The following is a 21,871-nucleotide window of genomic DNA, read 5'->3' on the forward strand; positions in this document are numbered from 1 at the left end:
AATTTGCGATATCTTTTTTGTTCATAACACGAAATGTATCCGAATATTTTAATGTGTATTTATAATAACTATTTGTGACATATAGATTCAATGAAATGTCTTAAATTCTTATGTTTTATCTCCAGTGTGTAGGAACTATTTACATTTTTCCACGGACATATTTTAGTGTTGTACCTGACACAACTGCTTATCGTTTTTATGTCGTTTTGTCAAAACTGACAATAAATGACACTTATTGTACTATTTAGATATTCTTCGTCTTTATGATCATCTGCTCATAAAAGGTAAAACAAGGAATTTGTTTTCTGATTATTAAGTTAGGCTTATAATTGTTACATTAAACATTGGAGGCTGCAGGGCGTCTGATGTTGTGCAAGTTAGTGTCAATTTAATATATTTAATTAAGAAAGTTTGTTCAATATTACACGTATTGTGTGCATATTATAGTATATCAGTATGTTTCTACCTAGATTAGTCTAATCTTCACTACCGAAAGGGAATCTCATCAAGATTATGTCCAAAATGCAAAAAATTGTAAGGAAATGAATCATAATAGGACCATTTTACCTTTTAGTGTTTTACTTTTTGGTTTGTTTGTGATTGTCTAATAATCTAATGAGAAACATTGATAGTTTAATATACGTATTACAACTTACAACGCAAAATAAAGGCAGAGCAACAAACCATGATGTATGCATATTTTTATATCAATAACAAAAAAAATTAATATAGATACATTAAATGTATATTATTTATTTGTACACATTATTATGGTATATTGTTTATTAATCGAAAAAGTTTAAAAACATTTTAGTGTTGTCAAATCAATTAAGCGCATCTAACATTTTTTTTTGCTTACAAACTGTGTATATATAATATTAATTGTTTATATATATATATATATATATATATATATATATATATATATATATGATGTAAACAAAAACTTTGTTATATGTGATTTAGCGCGTTTAATTGATTTGACAGTGGCTAGTTATACTTGAGTAAATGTAACAATCTTGACAGTAAGTAAGTAGTTTTATTTTTGTATTTTTCAGTGTATGAAAATGAATTTGATATGAATTAATAATGTAATATTTAATATTGCTAATCTTAAAAAATATAATTTTTTCTCTATGATTTTCACATTGTCCTTAAGAGTTGTACCACTGCCCAAAGAAGCACCGTGTGAAAATGATGCGTTATTGGGGCGAGCTCCCAGTGGCTTCGGCTCCCTCTGGCCGCAGTTCTTTTGACCTTCTGCAGCGTGAGTTTCGCCAGGTGGAGATGCAGGACCCTCCCCTGCACCAACCCTCTGCACAACGTCCCCGTCCCACCACCATGCTGGACATCCCCTCAGAGCCCTGCAGCCTCACAATCCACACTGTGCAGCTGAGCCAGCATGCCCGTCGTCTCCGGAGCCTCATCACTGCCGCCCAGCAGGGCCAGCAGCCTCTGTCCTCGTTATTAGATGCCCAGGGGGTCTTCAAACCTGAGGATGAGAGTGCTCTACCTCCCCGCCCCGTCACACCCATTGTACCGGATGATCTGCTTCCACTGGATAGTAAAGCTCCTCGACAGCCGTTCCAGCTACGCCACAGTGACCCAGAGAGTGACTTCTACAAGTACGTCATTAGCATCACCTATATCGGTCATTGCTTGCTCTGAAAATATGTTAAAGGTCCATTAAATTGAATCTCATACATACAATAACTTGAATACTCTTCTAGAATGAACACATCTGCATTGAAATGTGTATTAATGCATAATGTATTCAAATTTAAATGAAAGTAAAAATGTTATGGTGATGTAGCTGTCCTCCTGCTATCATAATGAAGTAAAAAGCCTCATTGAAAGAATGAAATTCGTTAAAAGAGAATGTTTTATTTTATTTATTAGAAAACAAAATATGTAGCAAAAACAGAAAGCATAAAATTGTTTCATAGAGTGTGTCCAGGCCAATAAGTCTCTTAAAATATCAGTTAATTGTACCTTTATTATGATAAGGCAAGGTTAGTTCAGCTTGTAAAATGTTGTGTGATGCAACTCCCCAAAACTAATATTAATCCATTTATTTAGACTTAAATAGTAATTCATAATGTTAAAAAACCTTTACCTTGCATATTGTTATGTGCAATATGACAAAACATCATATTACAATATATCATATTTTTTCAGACAAGATCACGACTATTTTGCAATGCAGGTTTTTTTGTTGTTGCAAGATTATTTTGCAAGTCACAGAAATGCAATCAAACTAATTTCCTTATTTATTAAAAAAAATACCTTACAAGGTAACAAAAGAATGAATGACAGACCATTCTGGCCAAAGTAGTAGGTGATATGATAAAAATCGTATTATTTTATCTTTGTTGTTAAAAAAAGAACAACGATGCAAATTACAAATAATAGGGAAAATACAATTTTAGATAAAAATTAAATGACTGCATTAATATTTTCAGATACAATAGGTGTTCTGTAACACTATCTTTCAAGTAAGAAATTGAATAAACAAATGTAAAAATAAAACATTTCATAAACATCACTGTATGAATTAAATATACACTGACAAGCTACAGAAGTTGCTCAGTCAAGAGCAGTGAGTGATTTTCTCTTCGTCTTTTGTTGTTTGATTAAAGCTACACTGTGTAACTTTTTTAGTTTATTCTTAGCTAAAATCACTTAGTTCTTTCAAAAATATATGTGCTCATTAATGTATATTTACTTCTTTCAAGTAATAAAGTATTCTCGTAATTTTATAATATACCATTGAAAATACATACGGGTGAGGGTTTGGATGGCGGTCGCCATGTTGCTCCTCCATCTTGAAAGTACATTTGCCAAAGAGGGACATACCCGTAAATTCAAGCTTCGCTTTTCGCGTTTTTACACTCGATGGCACTGTGTCGAATGTGAAGAGGAGGATTGCTTGAGGCTGCTATATGATGATGGAGGATCACTCTTAAGCCCCTCTCACACTGCACGTCGGACCCGCAATATTCCCGGAACATTGCCGGGTCGCCTTCTGTGTGAAAGCAATCAAGTCCCGGAATTGATTACCGAATTCGACCCGGGTCGGGGACCTAGTAACATTGCGGGATATGTATCAGAGTCGCCAAGAAAGCGGAAAAGAGAATTAAGACGGCAACGCAACGGGCAAATCAACAAGACAAAAGTAAATATTGGAGTGGCCTTTCCAAGATGGAAAGAGCTCATGAGGAGCAACGATTTTAAAAAGAACGCCGACGTTGCCTGCTTTCTTCTCGACAGGTAATATTAATTCAGCCTATTTGTGTATATTGGAAGTTTTATTGTTGCTTGGCTAATTATATCATGGTGTGCTGTGCATAACACTAGAACGACGTCTAGGATAGTTTTCCTCGCGTCAATGATGAAAAAGTATTGTTTACCTTATAACATAAATCCGTGTTCTATGACAGATAACATGAGATTAATATTTTAATTGCATTATAATTTGTTTGCCTTACGCTAGTGATGTCGTACAATATACAGAATAATGATAGCACTGATAAAAGAACCTGATAGCTGATGTTAGCAATGGACTGGTTAAAAATAACGAAAACGTAAAACTATTATTCATTTTACATAGATTAATTTGATCATAAATCATTTGGCAAATTAAATAACTGCAAATTATAATAGTTTTCAAAAGTTACCTCATCACATGAAGCAACAGTCACCGAAGAGGTCGAACTGGAAGCCATGACTAAATCGGCCACCGTAGGAGTTGAAACGAAATCGAAATTGAGAGGAACAGAAACTATTATACACTGGATGGTCATATACCTTTACACCACTAGATGGGGGAAAATATCACACAGTGTAGCTTTAACATTACGCACACAGAAAGCAGCAGGTTATTTAGGCTGCTGTCACTTTAAGAGCTCACGCAGGGATCTAATATACTGATATACATCTGTTTACATTCACTTAAGATATAAATGACTGTATTTATGTAAACCTTGTGTGTTTTTGATAATTTAGCACAATAAGATGCGAAAAAGAACCTAGTTCAGTGCTTGGATGCTCTCAGAAAAACATTAAAAACTGTGTGCGAATTAAAAGTTTGACTGGCAAGGCTTCCAAAGCTCATGCAAATAATAAACTTTCATGATGCCGGATGTCACGTGAGTATAGCCCATACCACTGCGGTGGCACAAGAACTTCAGATGGTAGAATATGCAGTTGCATGATACTACAACATTTCTTTAAATTGTTTCACAATTTAAAATTGTGATATTAATTGTAATGTTTTATGCTGTATTTGACATTGACAGTTACACCCAGGGCCTAAAAATAACTAATTGCAAACCTGCCAGTGGCCGGTGACTTCAGAAAATGTACCGGCCATATTATTTTACCGCCCATTAAACCAATGACACCAAAATTTTAGATAACTGTGAAAATTCACAATTCTCTATTGTAATCTCGGCTAAAACTATTAATCCAAACTAATATAAATTTAACACATTAAAGACAAGTAAACAGTCAGTAATTAAATTAAAACAAATAATCAAATTACAATAGCAAAAATTATTATAATTTAACAAAGATACAAATGAAATAAACAGTGCTTTTCAGTTTTTTCAGGTAGGTCTGACAGTAATCTTTAGGTACAGCAATTTAATAAAGTAATCAGATGCAAAATAAAATAACATTCTTTATTGTATAAATAAAACATCCTTATTAATTCCTTACTAAAGTTACAAAAGTTATTCTGTCAAGAGCAGTGAGTGATCTTTTCTTTGTTGTTTTTGATGTTTGATTAACATTAAAAACAGACAGCATCAGGAATATTAGGCTGCTGTCACTTTAAGAGCTCATGCATGGATCCATTACACTGAAACACATGCATTTGCTTTCTCAACTGTTTACGTTCACTATTTCTAGACATCATTTTGTGTAAATTTGTCTGCTCAAGTGCAAGAACAAGTGAAACAGAGCTCAGTTTAGCATCATCTTGAATTTTGTCAAGGATCAAGGCTTAAACGATGCAACCCTAGCCCGTCAACAGTGCCGAGCATAGTTCACTTTTGTTCACGTTTATGTATTGTTAGAACTCATAAAAGCTATTGGCCAAATGGCGAGGGACACAGCTTCATATACTCACCGACGATTTATGCTTGCATTTGGCACTTTTTAGGCCCAGGTTTTAAGCTCTGGTTAGACCACATGACATTTTTAGACAAAAAATATAAACTTTTGTTTTTAAATGGTTTATCAAGTGCTTATGAAACCAACATGAATACAACAAAATGTACCAACATTTTACTGACCAGCATTTCTTAGAATTCAAAATATGAACTAGATTGTATTGAAGAATCATGAACACTGTTATACGTTCTTGACACTTGTCTGTTTCTATTCAAGGCCTACAACCACAATCTGCAAGGCTTAAAAAAAAATTAAGCCAACATTTAAATTTGTGTTGATTAAACTATTTTCTAGATATCATCAGCGTCATGTAATTTGAGTAAAGTAATGAACAGAGTTTTCTGTCTTGTATGGCATGAAACAAGCCAGTTCCTGACAGATCAGTCCATGTCGTGATATTATCCAGCCAGCACATTCTCGGCTTCAATGGTATCGACTGGTTGTCTCATTACATGTCCAAATTAGCGTAGCTTGCAAGATTTAATGTGATTCAGCAGTTTGCTTGATGTTCTAGTTAATTTGTATACCTGCTCAGTTGTCATCAGTTTTGTCCATGGAATTCGTAAATACTTTCTAATGCACTTGTTCTCAAAAGCCTGGATGTGCCTTTCTTCCTCTTTCTTCAATGTCCACGCTTCGCAACCGTATGTTGCAACTGGCCAAACCAGGGCTTTAATAAAACACAGTTTGGTGAGAGTACTTACTGATTTGTTCTTTCATATTTATGTAAGCTTTGCCATCTCAATTTCACTTTGGTTGTACAATCGGCATTATTTGGCACTCAACTACCCAGGTATGTAAAGACATGAAACTGTTGCTACAATCCACTGGCATCTCAAAATCGTAATTGTTATTCGTCAGTACTTTTTTTTTTTTTTTTGTGACATTAAAGGAAGTGTATGTAAGATCGTGGCCAAAACTGGTACTGCAATCACTTTCTCTCCCCCTCCCCCTGACTCGAGGTTGCCAGATTGGCTGCAGGACCAGCAGTAAAGTTTGTAGCTGCAGCTGTGGACACTAGAGGAGATCTGGCAACCCAAAACACTACTGACTTTGTGATTGGTTGATAGGTGGAGGGTGGAGCTTCAGCCCAAAACACAACATGTCAACATCAACATCATTTGAGGGCTGCAACAACTTTTAAATGACAATATCCGGACTACTGTTGTCAGTGATATAAGTATTTGAAATTAACATGATTTCTTAATGTCTAGTGACATATCAGGGCCATTTTATGATTAATTAAAATATATTTCTTACATAGAGTTCCTTTAATCAACATGTTATGCTCCTTTGAAGCAATTCCTATGCGGTGAAATAGTTCCTGTATTTCATGTCATATCATCAGCTATTCAAAAACCCCACAAAAACATATTGGTTATTTCTTTTCCTCTCTATCTTTCACCGGTTTTCCCATCTGTAGAGGTAAAGGTGAGCCAGTCACTGAGTTGAGCTGGCTGTCCTGCCGTCAGCTTCTGTACCAGTCGGTCGCCACAGTTCTCGCCCACGCTGGATTTGAGTCGGCGAATGAGAGTGTATTGGAGACTTTGACAGATATGGTTCACGAACACTACCTGCGGCTCACCAAGTTACTGCGCGTGGCTGTTGATAGGGAGGCCTGCCGGGGCTCTACACCCTTCCCTGATGTGGTGGAACAGGTCTTTCATGAAGTGGGCATTGGTAGCGTCCTAGCGCTCCAGCGCTTCTGGCAGGTCCGCATCAAAGATTACCACAGCTACATGTTGCAGGTGAGATGCATACAATGTTCTGTCAGCTTCAGTATCTACATTATATAGCTTTTATTAGCATTGCTTTGGCACTGACTGACTAGTGTCGTCTTTGACTGTAGGTCAGTAAGGAGCTCTCAGAAGAGTACGAGAGACTCGTGAATCCAGAAAAGGCTCTGGAGGATTCCAAACCCTTAAAGGTTAAAGAGGAGCCGGTGAGTGACATTGCATTTCCTTTGAGTGAGGAGCCAGAAGCGGATCCGGCCTCAGGGGACCAGACCCTGCCCATCGGTGTGCTGGGAACATCCAGTGAAAGACTGGCTGGAGGACTGGAAGAAGGACATTCCCCTCACACATCAGGTACCTCATTCACTTCTGAGGGATCCTTATTAGTGCTCAATTAAGACAAGTTTAAAGGGTTAGTTCACCCAAAAATTAAAAATTTAATTATTAAAAATTGTTTTTTTTCGAACAATACTCATTTCATACACTGGCTTTTCACCTATTATAGTATGGAGATATGTGTATTCAGACATGGGTTGGTGTCTGAGGCAAACCTTTGGTTTAGAGCAACAGATTTTTAAGTAATCCATAAAGTTTCAAGAAAATGAATATCATTATTAACTAAAATGTATACAAACATACTGTGTTGAGTCAAAATTTCATTCAATGAATATGGGTCAATTTGACCCACTTTATGCGTTCTTGGGGTAGGGATACATACTTCATATTCCACAACTCAATGGGTTATCTGAATATATAGTTGTCTTAACAAAGCTGCATTATGTTCACTATAGCATGTTGTCTTATAATATAAATAACATTCACAACATAAGAATAAAAGATTTTACTTTTATTTACCCTATATTGACAAAAGTATTGTGACACCCATCTAAATCATTGAGTTCAAGAGTTCTAATCACTTCGTGGCCACAGTTGTATAAATCAAGCACTAGGCATGCAGACGCTTCTACTGACATTTGTGAGAGAATGGGTCGCTCTCAGGAGGTCAGTGAACTCAAGCATGGTACAACAGCAACTCAGTCAGGCGAGTCCCGTTCTCCTGGCAAACGCCAAACCTAGACTCGTCCATCGGCTTGCCAGACAGAGAAGCGTGATTGGTCACTCAGAGAACACGTCTCCACTGCTCTAGAGTCCAGTGGCGGCATGCGTCACACCGCTGCATCCCATGCTTTGCATTGCATTTGATGAAGTAAGGCCACATTAAATTACAAATCGTCAACTTTCTGCAGAGTCAATAGCTACAGACCTCCATACTTCACATGGCCTTCAGATCAGTTTAAGAACAGTGCGTAAAGAGCTTCATGGAATGGGTTTCCATGGCTGAGCAGCTCAACCAAGCCTTACATTATCAAGTGCAAAGCGTGGGATGCAGTAAAGTAAAGCAGCCGCCACTGGACTCTAGAGCAGTGGAGACGTATTCTCTGAGTGACCAATCACGCTTCTCTGTCTGGCAAGCCGATGGACGAGTCTGGGTTTGGTGGTTACCAGGAGAACGGTACTTGCCTGACTGCTTTGTGCCAAGTGTAAAGTTGGGTGGAGGGGGGATTTTGGTGTGGGGGTTATTTTCCAGGGGTTGGGCTTGGCCCCTTAGTTCCAGTGAGAGGAACTCTTAATGCTTCATCATAGTGAGACATTATGGACAATTTCATGCTCCCAACTTTGTAGAAACAGTTTGGGGACGGCCCCTTCCTGTCCCAGCATGACTGCGCTCCAGTGCACAAAGCGTCGGTCCATAAAGACATGGATGAGTGAGTTTGGTGTGGAGGAACTTGACTGGCCTGCACAGAGTCCTGAGCTCAACCCGATAGAACAGTTTTGGGATGAATTAGAGCGGAGACTGAGAGCCAGGCCTTCTCGTCCAACATCAGTGCCTGACCTCACAAATGCACTTCTAGAAGAATAATCAAAAATTCCCATAAACACACTCCTAAACCTTGTGGAAAGCCTTCCCAGTAGAGTTTAAGCTGTTAGAGCTGCAACGGGTGGGACGACACCAAATGAAACCCTACGGATTAACAATGGGATGTCATTAAAGTTCATGTGAATGTTAAGGCAGGTGTCCCCAAACTTGTTGCAATATAGTGTATTTATATGTTTTTTAAATGTACAGCTCTGGAAGAAATGTAGAGACCACTTAACATTGAAAAATCAATGTTAAGTGGTCTCTTAATTTTTTCCAGAGCTGTATAACATACTAAAGTAAAAAATATTATAATATTATCTGGACAATATTATCTGTATTGAGAGATATATAAACCTGAATACAGCCATTTTCAGTTTAGGTTTGAAAACTCTTGGTCTAAATTACTAAAACATTTTCAAAGCCCTCATATAATCACAAAACTAAAAGTTTGAATACAGCCTGGGTGTTTAGACATAGAGGCTGATTCTTGCTCTGCATTCACAAATTCTTAATTGTTACACTATAATTATTGAATGCAAAACATCTAATTGAAGCCCAGCTGTGTGTCATCCTTTTTTTTTCTACTGCAACTATTATATAAAGCAGGCATCTGTGTGTTCTGACAGACACAGCACAGCATAAAGAATCAGCAACAGACTTTAGAGAAATGCTGTCCTTTAATCTGTCAACAACACCTCACAAATCAACATGTGGATTCTGCATAATAACAGGAACATAGCTCACTTCAGGCAATTTGACGTCCAACCGTGATTGTCTTTGAAATTTATTGTTGAAAGCACAGAATTTGTCACACAAGCGGCTGTTGTGGTGGTGCTTTAAAGAGGATGAGCTGAAGCAAAACTGTCTGCACAACCACTTCAGGTTTCTACTTATTATGGATCAGGCGTTTCCGGTACTGCATTTAGCACATCTTCAGAGAATTATTTTATGGCTGTCAAGCGTAAAACCATTTATCTCAAATTTTGAATTTAGTCAAATTTGCATATGAAAACATATTTTCCTTTCCAAATATAGTTCCTGAATAATAAATAATAAATAATGTTTTTGCCACTAACATGCAGCAGTCCACTGCTTACCAGTGTGTTTCAATAATTAATGATATTCATATCTATATTGAGCTATATTTATTAAATACATTATAGTTAGTCTCACGTAGCCAGACCTCCAGACTGGCAGAAGGTCTGGATCATAGGCCGTAAAAAAAATTAAAGGGGTACTTCAGCGCTGGAAAGATGAATCTGTATTTAAACTACTTAATGTAGTAGAAATGTGAAATTATTTTTGAATTTGGTGCCTTCTAGACTGAGAAAAGACAGAAAATGTGTTTTTGTCTCATGGGGATGAAAGACTACAATTCCCAGAATGCTTCACTGCCCTGTGAGGGCATTCCCAAAGCCACAACTACTGAAATACAGTGGCTGAGTTTGAGTTAGAGAACAGACACTACAATTAAATACTGAACGTGTCTGTTCAATATAACGATCGAGTTGCCGCGTGAGTCTCACAGCACTAACTCAGATTAGGGGTCAGGAGCTAATGAGCTCTCGTGATGAGAGCTGAGGTAATCGCGATCACACTCACGGCATAGATTCACAACGCGTGTTCAGTCTGGCGCGTTTTCAGTTCATGCCTTTGGAAGCTTAACTTTCATAGAAATTAATTTAAGAAGTTAAAAGACTTACATTGCTTAGCATCCGTTTCAATTAATGCCTGCAGCTGTGCTGTGAGTGTGATCTCCATCTCCCATGTGCGGGTTGAAAACATGTGGAAATGGCTCCCTCTGCTGGCTGTAGTCTTTAGCATTTAGCCAAACATTCCTCCTATGATGCAAATATCGTCAATTTGCATCACGGGAGGAATTTTTCCAGAAATAAAATGCATAAATCTCTCATCTCGGGGGATATGAGGGGGGAAAGCACAATCATTTGATTATGCTCCAGGGTTTCTACTGATACAAAGCCATATGCTAATCGCTGAAGTAACCCTTTAAAATAAAATCCTCCCCCCTATTGACGGAAATGAGAGAGGGAGGAGGAGATGTGGGGGAGGATTTTTCAGCCGGGACTTTTTACTGCGCCAAGTCGAAGTACTCTCAGAAGTGCTTTTCTGCCATAAGCACCACGTTTTATTTTCTGTCACCATACTTGATCGATCAACTATTGGTGTAACTGTATTTAAATAGGGGAAACGTGGAGGTGTTTGGTCGCTTCTAACTTGATCTCTGTTTGGTTCCATAGTGAATGAACTGGGCTTAGTGGGCTAAGCTAAATGCTATCAGATCGTCACCGCGTGTCAGAGAGCTTAATTGCACGCACTGTGACGAGAGGGGGATGTATCAACTCGTTTTAGTTAAAGGAATACCATAGTTTAATATGAAAAAAAAAAAACGGTCCCTTTAAGGCAATCAGCAAGGAATGACAGAATTAAAGACAAGCATCATCTATTTTGATCCATATAGTGTTTGCTTTTGTCTTGAACAGGAGCAGCAGGGAACAGCTCTCCCTTGTGGCATCTAGCCCAGGTGAAGATGGAGCCTCAGGACAGTGAGGAGGGCCAGGTGTCAGGCCATGGGGTTTTGGGCAGCGACGTTTTTGAAGAAGGCCCCATGTCCACCATGAGCGAGGCTGGCATCCCTCCATCTCCTGGCGGTTCTGAAGGAAGTTACATGTCCCATTCACCAGATTCTCTCATGGGCACGTCACCTTTCACCCAGCGGCCGAAGAAACGGATGAGAAAGGTTTAGTGGTTTTATCCTCTGGATAAAGAGACTGAAAGCACCCCACAGTCATTGTGATGCATAGTAGCGCCTTCTTCTGGGACTACGTGCTTTAGAATGGAAGTTTAGTGAAATTAAACGAAAGAGACAAATATTGTGTGTGTGTTTGAATTCTCCCCCAGCAAATGGCAGACGGTCACTGTTTTGCCCAATTGTTGAGCAGGACAATTACTTGTTTGCTTCATGGTAAAATTAGCATCTGTTTATTGTAATGAAACAATGGAGGGGGCACAACATGGGGAGTAATTATAGCCTGATGTCTGCTTCAAAACACTCAGGGATATCAATCAAGGAGTAATGGCAAATTAATTACAGCATGCATAAATATGCATAATAAATAACGCAGGCCATTTCATTACCTGCACACTCCCAGGCGACACAGAGGAGGTGGTGTCTTCTGGCCACCTGCGACAAAACGGTTTTCCTAAAATCATACCAGTGGTGTAAATTGAGCTTTTCGACCTCACCAGGTGACAATGCATTCTGAGACGAGAGGAACTATAACTCGATTGCAATTTTTTCATAATGATCATATGAGCCGCCCCTAATCTGGAGTTTAAACAGATTTTAACTCTTAAATGCGTCAATGATTCGCCAATCATTATTACATATCTGGATCTATATCTAACACGGATGGATCTCTACCTGTCACGATAATAAAAAAACTCCTGATGTTAGAGTTACAATTACAGAAGAATGAAATAAAGCATATTTCGTTATCAATTGGAGCTTGGAAAGGTTGAGTTTGAGCAGATGTTTTATAGCATCATCACTGTCATCATCAGGGCTCGTTTCTCAGCAACTGGCTCATATTCACCATCTCAAACATATTCTCAAAACTGCCATTTTTAACATCTTCAAAATCAATATTTTAATCTCTGACAGCTTCGCCAGATCCAGCATCAAGTGACAGTACAAGTAATATTTGATTGCGTTCAGTACTATTCTTTTGTTTTCTGCCTGCGGTAACTCTTGAGTTAAACGTCACTTCATCATGTGTATCAGACACCTTGTGTAAAAAGGTGAATAGCACTTATTTAGTCATAAAAATATTTTATTATTGTTGTGCATGAAAAAATATATACTTGCACTGTAACACAACTCGGGACGTTAGCGGCTCTATACAGATATTTTAAATGTGTTTTTTTTTTTTTTTACAAGCAATTTATGGGAAACAAGGCTTTTAAAAAAAATATTGTTTCCAATGATAATTTTGTTTCCTACAGGATTAAAGTTTAATCCATTATAACTTTAATCCATTTAGGACAAAATCATTTTGATTAAAAAAACAAAACAAAAAAACACAAAAAAAACACTTAATCTAAGTACAAGACTTGGCTACTTTTCCTAAGTTTGCCACCTGAAAACAAACACACACACACGCACACACGCACACACACACACACACACACACACATGTTGGTCTATGTGGTTTACAGGGACTCTCCATAGGCGTAATGGTTTTTATACTGTACAAACCGTATTTTCTATCCCCTTACACTGCCCCTGCCCCTAAACCTACCCATCACAGGAAACATGCTGCATTTTTACTTTCTCAAAAAAACATCATTTAGTATGTTTTTAAGGCCGTTTGAATTATGAGGACATTTGATATGTCCTCATAAACCACATTTATAGTGTAATACCAGTGTAATACCCATGTAGTTATACAAATTTGTGTCCTCATAAACCACATAAACAGGCTCACACACACAGAGAGAGAGAGAGAGAGAGAGAGAGAGAGAGAGAGAGAGAGAGAGAGAGAGAGAGAGAGAGAGAGAATGACATCTATTTAAAAGGAAAACTGGGATCACACCCCCACCCGTGACCCTTGTGCCCAAATTTGTCCACATTTTGCTCTATGAATTAGGACGCATATAGGAGGGTTTAAAAATGAACAAGGGGGATTGTAGTGAATGACATCCTGGGTCACTAAAGACCTGTGGCCTGTTGCACAAAGCTGGTTTCAGTTGCTACCCAGGTAAGTTCAAGATTAGTTTGAGCAAACTCTGTTTTTTCGGGCTCAATTAGGTGGATTGGTTTTTATCAGTGTTCATCACCATGGTAACTTACACTACACTGCTAACCTGCTCTGGAGCAGGTTTTATTCTGGGTTAGAGATCACAAACCCAAACTGGACCAATCAGCTGCAAGTAAAGACGCAATAAAGCCACAACCCCTGTATCTCTCGTTCCAAATTTGCAGGTTATAGTGAAAAAAACATTTGCTCATCAAAATTGCTCATCCTTTGGCGCTAATTATTTATTATATTTTTACTATACGAATTGTTTAAATTAATATATTCATATAATTATCATATTAATTGACAAGTAGACAAATATTAATATAAATGCATAAAACATGCATTTATAATTATTTTAAACAACGTGTGTTCATTTGAGCTCTTTGTGAACCTATAATTATTAGGCATTTTCTTTGATTCACATCATGCATTGATATAGTCAGATATTCTTTAAGCTGCCTTCTCTTCTTTCGTTTATTCCTGCTTTGTAAACGCATTTAATTTCATGATAATTTTCAAAACGATCTCTCAATCTTCAGAAGAGAAGTGAATAAAACGGACACTGTGATTGGCTGTTTGCCGCACGTGTCACACTTTCAGGTGCACGCGCTTCAGAGTTAATCGCTAACTCTGGATTAAACCTGAGTTGACAGAGAAAGTTTAATACCAAGCTTTGAGAAACGGTTGAACTTGATCTAAACCAGGTTGGATTTATCTGGATTTGTCAACTCTAAACCTATTCTGAAACTCAGAGTTTGTTCAGCTAGTTTCATGCAACAGGCCTCAGAGGTATGCGTTAAAGGGTTAAGTGTGTTTTGGAACTAAACTAGTCCTACAGCACACTGAAACACACACACACACACACACACACACACACACACACACACACACACACACACACACGGTAATTATAGTAATGGAAATTGGCAAGGATGTTCTGAACAAAATGTCACATTTTATCATCCTAAAATGTATTTTGTTATACTTTGCAACCTTCTAAACAAACAAGAAGCTTTTCTTAAAAAGTTTGGAACTCGACTATAGTTCAAACACCGTTTGTGAATGTGTTTGTGTGAATTTCGTAATGTTTCTGCATTTTCTTCTGATCATTGCAAACTCCAGACCAACTAAAAAAAGAATAGTTTCCCGTCCTTGTGCTCATTACATTCGTCCCCAAAGACCTTTCTTTATTCCAACTTCATCTCCAGTTTAATTGGATGTTGTTGTCTGGGTCACAGAGCCTGCAGGGGGCAGTGCTGCATCACACCGTCACATTACATCCACGCTTCAGTTTCAACCTCATTCCAGGTGTTCGATATTCCACCGGGCTGTGGTGTCTGCTTCTATCGAGCGTCCTGCTTCGTGAACAAGCTGTGTGTTTGAGCCGGAGAGAGTTACCCGTTTACCCATCTCCAGTGGCAGTTGTGATTTCCTGTAAGTACTTCTACTAAATGGAAACATGTTAAGAACTCCAGAAGAAAATTATACCTACGAGGCTTGAAGATGCTTACAAATTGGCTTGTAAGAGAAGAGTAAGTGTGGCGTAAACGGGAGCAAACATAATTTCAGTGTTGTGGAAGATGTCACACGTCCCAAAACCAGCAAATTATAACACAGCAGTCAGGAATATTCCATTTTTATAGTTCAGATGAATGTAACTCATACTTTGGCTGAAGAGCTGAATTGGACAGCAAGCCTTTGTATGATTAGCTGTTCCCCATGTAGCCTATAAAACATCACTGAGATCTCTGAGCTATCGCGACCTTTTCTATTATTAATTTAGATAAAGCAACAACACTCTCCTATTGGCCGTGACAAACATACCATATTGATTTGGGACTCTTCATTTTAGGAAACCTTTCTATTACCTTCAAAAAGTTTAATTGCCCTGTAATGTCGATCAGGCATAACATTATGACCATTGACAGGTGAAGGGAATAACACTGATTATCTCATTACGGCTCCTGTTAGTGGGTGGGATATATTAGGCAGCAAGTGAACATTTTGTCCTCAAAGCTGATGTGTTGGAAGCAGGAAAAATGGGCAAGCGCAAGGATTTGAGAGAGTTTGACATGGGATAGGCTACATTTTGATGGCTAGACGAGACGACTGGGTCAGAGCATCTCCAAAACTGCAGCTCTTGTGGGCTGTTCCCGGTCTGCAGTGGTCAGTATCTATCAAAAGTGCTCCAAGGAAGGAACAGTGGAGAACCGGCCACAGGGTCATGGGTGGCCAAGGCTCATTGATGCACGTGGGGAGCGATGGATGCCCCGTGCTTTCAATTTAGATAAAGCAAAAATACCCTCCTACAGATAGTGACTAACATAGTTTTAGGACTCTTCATTTCAGGAAAGCTTTTTATTAAATTCAAAACATTTAATTGTCCTATAATGGCAGTAAGTAAAGCCATGGCTTTACTTACTGCCATTATAGGACAATTAAATGTAATGTAAGTCATTATTATTTTTACTGTGTGTGTGTGTATAATTCAAATTACCCCATGATTTACTCCCCCTCAAGCCAGCCTAGATGTATATGACTTTCTTATTTCTGATGAACACAATCATATGAGTTATATTAATAAAAATCCTGATGCTTCCAAGCTTTATAAGACTGAAGAAAAAGGAAAAAACACATTGTCCAATTTATTTAATCGTATTATTTGTGATCTACGCAACAAAATTGTGTTTCTCTTCTAAACGTGATTTCTAGTGTTTAAATAGTGTTTAATGTTTAATTATGTTGCAATTGCAATAATTAACCATAGTGATTGCGATTACCTATGGTAATCACCTGTGAATCATTGTAAAGTGTAACACCTCTCGATCTCGAAGTTCAAAATGCTTATGCTACTTTCTAATGATACGTCGGGCCAGTGACGCAGTTTCGTAAGTTGAATACAGAAGGCGGGAGTTTTTCCCCATAGCATAAATGGATACGATGTTTTCGTGGGCGTTCCCAGTAATGCCGACCTAGTCTAGACCCGCGATAAGAGTGCGCAAGCTTCACCAACCGGATGTTGCATTGCGTGCTTCTATGGCTGAAGCTCTGCAACCACAAACATGCCACGAAAGTGCAGTATTGAGAGAGATCACCCATATTGTTTTTTTTTTTTCTTTGTTTTTTTGTCTCATAAAACAAAACTCATGCCAGGAGAACCAGCTGACTATGTCGATCATCCTCCATTTGAGGATTATAATGTTAAAAATCGGTTGAAGCTGCCCTTATGTCTGGCCTCCCGCAGTTTTAAAGATTTGAAATTCATCTTTTGTTTCCCATAGACTGGACTGTGTACACATGAAACTAAATGTTTCACTCTTGCTGTTTAATTGCTCATCAGTTTTAAACTCACTTTGTGTTACGTGTTCATTGGCTTCTTTTGTGGAGCTCTGTTACATTTGAAGGGCAGTATCACAAATCTTAACCTTTAAAAGAATATATGCGAAAGGTTCGTTTGCGCTGACAGAAGGTCATACTGCATTGAGAATTTCTGCCTTCTCAATGAACTGTGTGCCATAACTTTGAGTTCCTTTCTTGCTGGTTTTCAAGACAGATGATCAAAATTGCAGGGTCAGAGTAACAGCAAGTTGCTGATGCGTAAGAACTTTTAGCAGCACCAAAGTTCTCATTTAAAATGGCTGATTTTATGTGGGCATTATATGACCAGGGTCTAAAGCAGTTTTCTTTCTCACTGAAGTTGCAGTTGAGTTGCTATACACAAAAAAGTACTTGAATTTACTTTAAAAAATATGTGGTAAGTGGTTGCACACAACTATATTGAGCAATTTTTACAAATAACAATTTAGTTATATGAACAAAAAAATTCAAGTAAAACTGGCACAATTTCTTTGAGTAAATACAAACCATTTGAATTTGTCACTGTTACATAATATTTTTATGTGCCGTTTACTTAAAGGTGCACTATGGAGCTTTCCGTCCACTGGAGGGCGCCTATTCAAAACAAATCGTAGTTTGATGACGCAATGTGTGAGCGCAGCATCTTGTGAGATGTGGTCTTCTCATCACAGCCGGTGGAAAATAGGACTCGGGCAGAAATCACGTTCATGCATGCGGTTATTAACGTTACTGTAGTCTAAAGCAGAGCAGGACCGAGTGTTATGGAGCTGAGCACAGCTGCTGGAGTGATTGTTAAACAAATACCCGCCTCGCGAATACCGGGACTTTTATTATGACGGGACGAGACACATTCGCCGAGCGCCTGCACAGATCCGTTCTTCCGGTTATGATTTTGAGGTAATGTAGCTCTGTTTATCATATTAGATACATTTAAGTGTGTTCAAAACGATGTTATGACTTTACTCCGTGCGTTCACTTGTTCACACTGCTAAGAGTAAATCGCTCCTGCGAAATAAAAGCCGAAACCGGGGGTAACGCAGATATGACGCAATTGACAGGCGACTCCCTCAAATGCGATGCTGAAACGTCCCGGTCCTTAGTTAAAATAGCAATTTTCTCACAATTTACAAATAGTTGGAAACATTTGGGATATTGTAGGTACTCAACTGAACAAAATATATAACACCGGCCTAGTGGTTTTTGGATATTTTACTGCAAAAATACTACATAGTGCACCTTTAATTATGTTATGTTCAATTTATAAAAGTTTATTATGTAAGGTGAACACTGTTGTCAATTTAATTTGCCTTTTAAAAATGTAAATAACAACAAGCATAATAAAATGCAAAATTAACTCCATTGGATAAACTAAAAATATTGAATTTAGAGCAGGAATTCCATCCAATGAATTTGTATATAAGTGCCCACAGCCTAAACACAGACATTCTTCTGCATAATGGTAACCACAAAATTACAGAAACTCCTCAATGTCCAACATAACTGAAAACATCTTTCCCTTTACTGAAAAACACATAAAATAACACTTTATTCCATAATTTTCTCTCCTAGCGCAGTCCCTTGCAAAGCATGCTGGGAACTACAGATCCACTGCCCAGTTAGTTGTCAGCACAAATATTTCATGTAGTTTTAATGCAAATTAATTAAGTAAACTTCAGTTTTAAATATATTAGGCTGATTTCGACACAACTTAATTTAATTAGGTGAAGTAAACATAATTGAAATGTGTCTTATCTATTAAGGGCCTTAATAATTTTTTTGAGTGCGACTATAGTTTTCATCATTTTTCCAATGAATGCAAAAACCTGATACTCCATGACATTGAAGTCTTCCATATTTACACAAAGCTATACTAGTGCAAATCCCCCCCCCACACCCCCAGTGACCACTTTAAATTGCCAAACACTGAATAACAACCGTATGATTTGCCCTCTCACATGAAAAGATTCCCTCCAGTTCAATAGAATACATTACTCTGTCTCCCACTGCGAGGAAACGTGCACTGAGTTATTTATCTGATCCATAGATTACCTCCGTTTAAAACGAAGTGTTTAGAGTCTCTTCTGAATCTGATCTTCAAAAATCCATGTCAATTCTCTCCTCTTCAGAATTATAATGTTTTTCGAGAGAAACTACATTTGCAGTATGGATAATTCATCCCTTTCAATGGCCGCTTGACACAAAGTGCAGACGTTTCGAGCTTAGCTCAGTAATTGGGGTAAATTGAGTGACTTATGATTTCTTTTATGTGATTAGTAGAGCAAGAAAGCTCTAGAGTATGTTGCTTCGAAATTTCTCTGGCTGTACATATTTTTTGGCGAGGTTGAATAATTGAAACGCACGCCTTGCAGTTTTCCCTCGCAAATAACAATTGGGTCTTAAAATTTAAATTTAAATCTGTCAGATGTTATTTGGTCCTAAAAAAATAAATAAATAAAAATACACATTATGCATTAATAATTTTCCCGTCTTTGCTTGTTTGTGAGCAGTAAGTCAATTCAGAATAACGATTTAAAAAAAGATTTAAACACTTTAACAAAAAGAGCCAAAAGTACTTTAGAAAAAGATTTTTTTTTTTTTAATTCTAATACTCCAAACTAATTATTTTTTAATGATCAGGCATGTTTTTAACTGATTATCACAATAGCAAAATAAAATGTTCTTTAAAGCAGGAATATATTGAATTAAATTGCCTTTTGTAATGCAAATAACAAAAATGATTTTAATCTATTCTCATTTATTTGAATACAAATACCGGTAACTGTCATTATCTAACCCACTGATGGTTAGGGTTTAAATATTTTTAAGTATTTTGATTATTATTTGTATCAACATCTAAATTACATGCTTGACACTGTAAAAAAAAAAATCACATTTATGTTTTGTATGACATTCAGCTTTTCACAAGTTTGTACAACTATTGACCCTAAGTTGAGAGAACTCAAAAATGTTCTGCAGCTGATTGCCTTAAACTTTTAAGTTTTGTTTATAGTGAAGATAACCAAACTGTCATGGTGCTATGAACTCTTATTTTGATATTCTGTGTCCTGTCTCCCTGCATTATTTAGCTTCAGTTTACTTGGTCACTGATTATGTCCTCGTTTGTTTCCATGGTTACGCTTGCTAATTATTTGCACCCGTCTCTCATTTGCCATGTTTACACTCCCGTTAAGTTCAGCCCCTTGTCGGTTCTCGTTTATGATTTGTATAGATAGCTGAGTGTTTCACATTATAATAAAGACTTCCCTGTGCGTGCTTGCCTGACATAAACAAGGCATTCTTGTTGCAGTAATGACAATGTATCTCAAACGACCACATTAAGTCACGATACGGAATCACCATAGTGAAGGATCAAATTATTCTTAATAGCAATGAATAGCATTTATTCATTTACACTGATCAGGCGTAATATGGTCTGTAACAATGCTGTAACAGGTAGGTGGAGCGTGTCAAAGTAACATCCACATGGATGGAGGACCCAAGGTTTCCCAGCAGAACATTGCCCAAAGCATCACACTGCCTCCGCCGGCTCGCCTTCTTCTCACAGTGCATCCTGGGGACATGTGCTCCTCAGGTAAGCCACGCACACACACCCGGCCATCCACGTGATGTAAAAGAAAACGTGATTCATCAGACCAGGCCACCTTCTTCCATTGCTCCGTGGTGCAGTTTTGATGCTCACGTGCCACTGTTGGTGCTTTCGGCGGGGTCAGGGGTCAGCATGGGCAGACCCTGACTGGTCTGGGGCCACAACAAACACCTTTCTATCATAACCAGCATTAACTTCTTGAGCTCCAGTCAGTTTAATAAGCCATGACCCTGTGGCCGGTTCTCCACTGTTCCTTCCTTGGAGCACTTTTGATAGATACTGACCACTGCAGACCGGGAACAGCCCACAAGAGCTGCAGTTCTGGAGATGCTCTGACCCAGTCGTCTAGCCATCACAATTTGGCCCTTGTCAAACTCGCTCAAATCCTTACGCTTGCCCATTTTTCCTGCTTCTAACACATCAACTCTGAGGACAAAATGTTCACTTGCAGCCTAATATATCCCACCCACTAACAGGAGCCGTAATGAAGATATAATCTGTGTTATTCCCTTCACCTGTCATAATGTTATGCCTGATTGGTGTATAATTGTTTAATAATTTCCATTTAATTATATCATCATTTGTAATTTAACAGTGTATTGAGTATTATTATATTACTTATTTAGCTAATTTCCCTTGCTTTTGTAGTGCTTTTTTATTGTTGTTTAATCCAATGATTGTGTGTTTCAAGGGATATTTGTCTTCATGGGTTAGAGATAAGAGGATGTCTCCAGCTCAAGGCTTTTAAAGTCACAGGACGTTGTTGTGAAACAGTACTTTTCCATTGCTTTCCTATGGTATAATAACTCTTGCTGGATTTATATCTGGTCTGACAAAGTGCAAGACTGAATCTGAAATCGCCCCCTAAACCCTCAAATAGGGCATTATTTGAAGGGACAGCCATTTGTAGTAGTATCCAAAATCATAGTGGACATATCAAGTGCACTCATTCTATCCCACATTGCACTGCAGTAAAGAGTGTACAGCTCATGTACACTCAACGGCTGTCTGAATTCACATGCTCGTTCTCACTCACTCCTTCAAGGGAACTTTATTAGTGGACTAAAGTAAGGCATAGTGGTTGAGGGTTTAGGTTCTGATTTTTGATCATCATTGCTCAAACCTCTCAGGTTGATAGAAGCCTGATTTGTGTGTGTGTGTGTTAGACAGTAAAATGTTTCTGGGACAAAACAAGTTTTGGCAAATAGACTGGATCTAGTATTTCTGCCGTGGAGATTCGATTTGTCACCATTGAGCG

The 21,871-nt window shown here is 38.0% G+C and overlaps 2 protein-coding genes across 2 annotated transcripts in view; both read left to right on the top strand.

The window, feature by feature from the left end:
- Nucleotides 1-150: 150 nt before the first annotated feature.
- On the top strand, nucleotides 151-11,718 carry supt7l (SPT7 like, STAGA complex subunit gamma). The gene is made up of 5 exons (XM_067454479.1): nucleotides 151-284; nucleotides 1,160-1,625; nucleotides 6,599-6,923; nucleotides 7,025-7,262; nucleotides 11,331-11,718. The coding sequence occupies exons 2-5, from the start codon at nucleotides 1,195-1,197 to the stop codon at nucleotides 11,591-11,593; spliced, it is 1,257 nt and encodes a 418-aa protein (XP_067310580.1). The 5' UTR covers nucleotides 151-284; nucleotides 1,160-1,194; the 3' UTR covers nucleotides 11,594-11,718.
- A 3,241-nt stretch (nucleotides 11,719-14,959) lies between these two features.
- LOC137090945 (leucine-rich repeat and fibronectin type-III domain-containing protein 2) overlaps nucleotides 14,960-21,871 on the top strand; it is a 481,236-nt gene continuing 474,324 nt past the window's right edge. The window contains exon 1 of the mRNA XM_067454960.1: nucleotides 14,960-15,083. The gene's annotated coding sequence lies outside the window, so the exon portion shown is untranslated. The remainder of the gene's footprint in view (nucleotides 15,084-21,871) is intronic.

Source organism: Pseudorasbora parva, chromosome 10, assembly GCF_024679245.1.
Source record: "Pseudorasbora parva isolate DD20220531a chromosome 10, ASM2467924v1, whole genome shotgun sequence".
Lineage (NCBI taxonomy): Eukaryota > Metazoa > Chordata > Actinopteri > Cypriniformes > Gobionidae > Pseudorasbora > Pseudorasbora parva.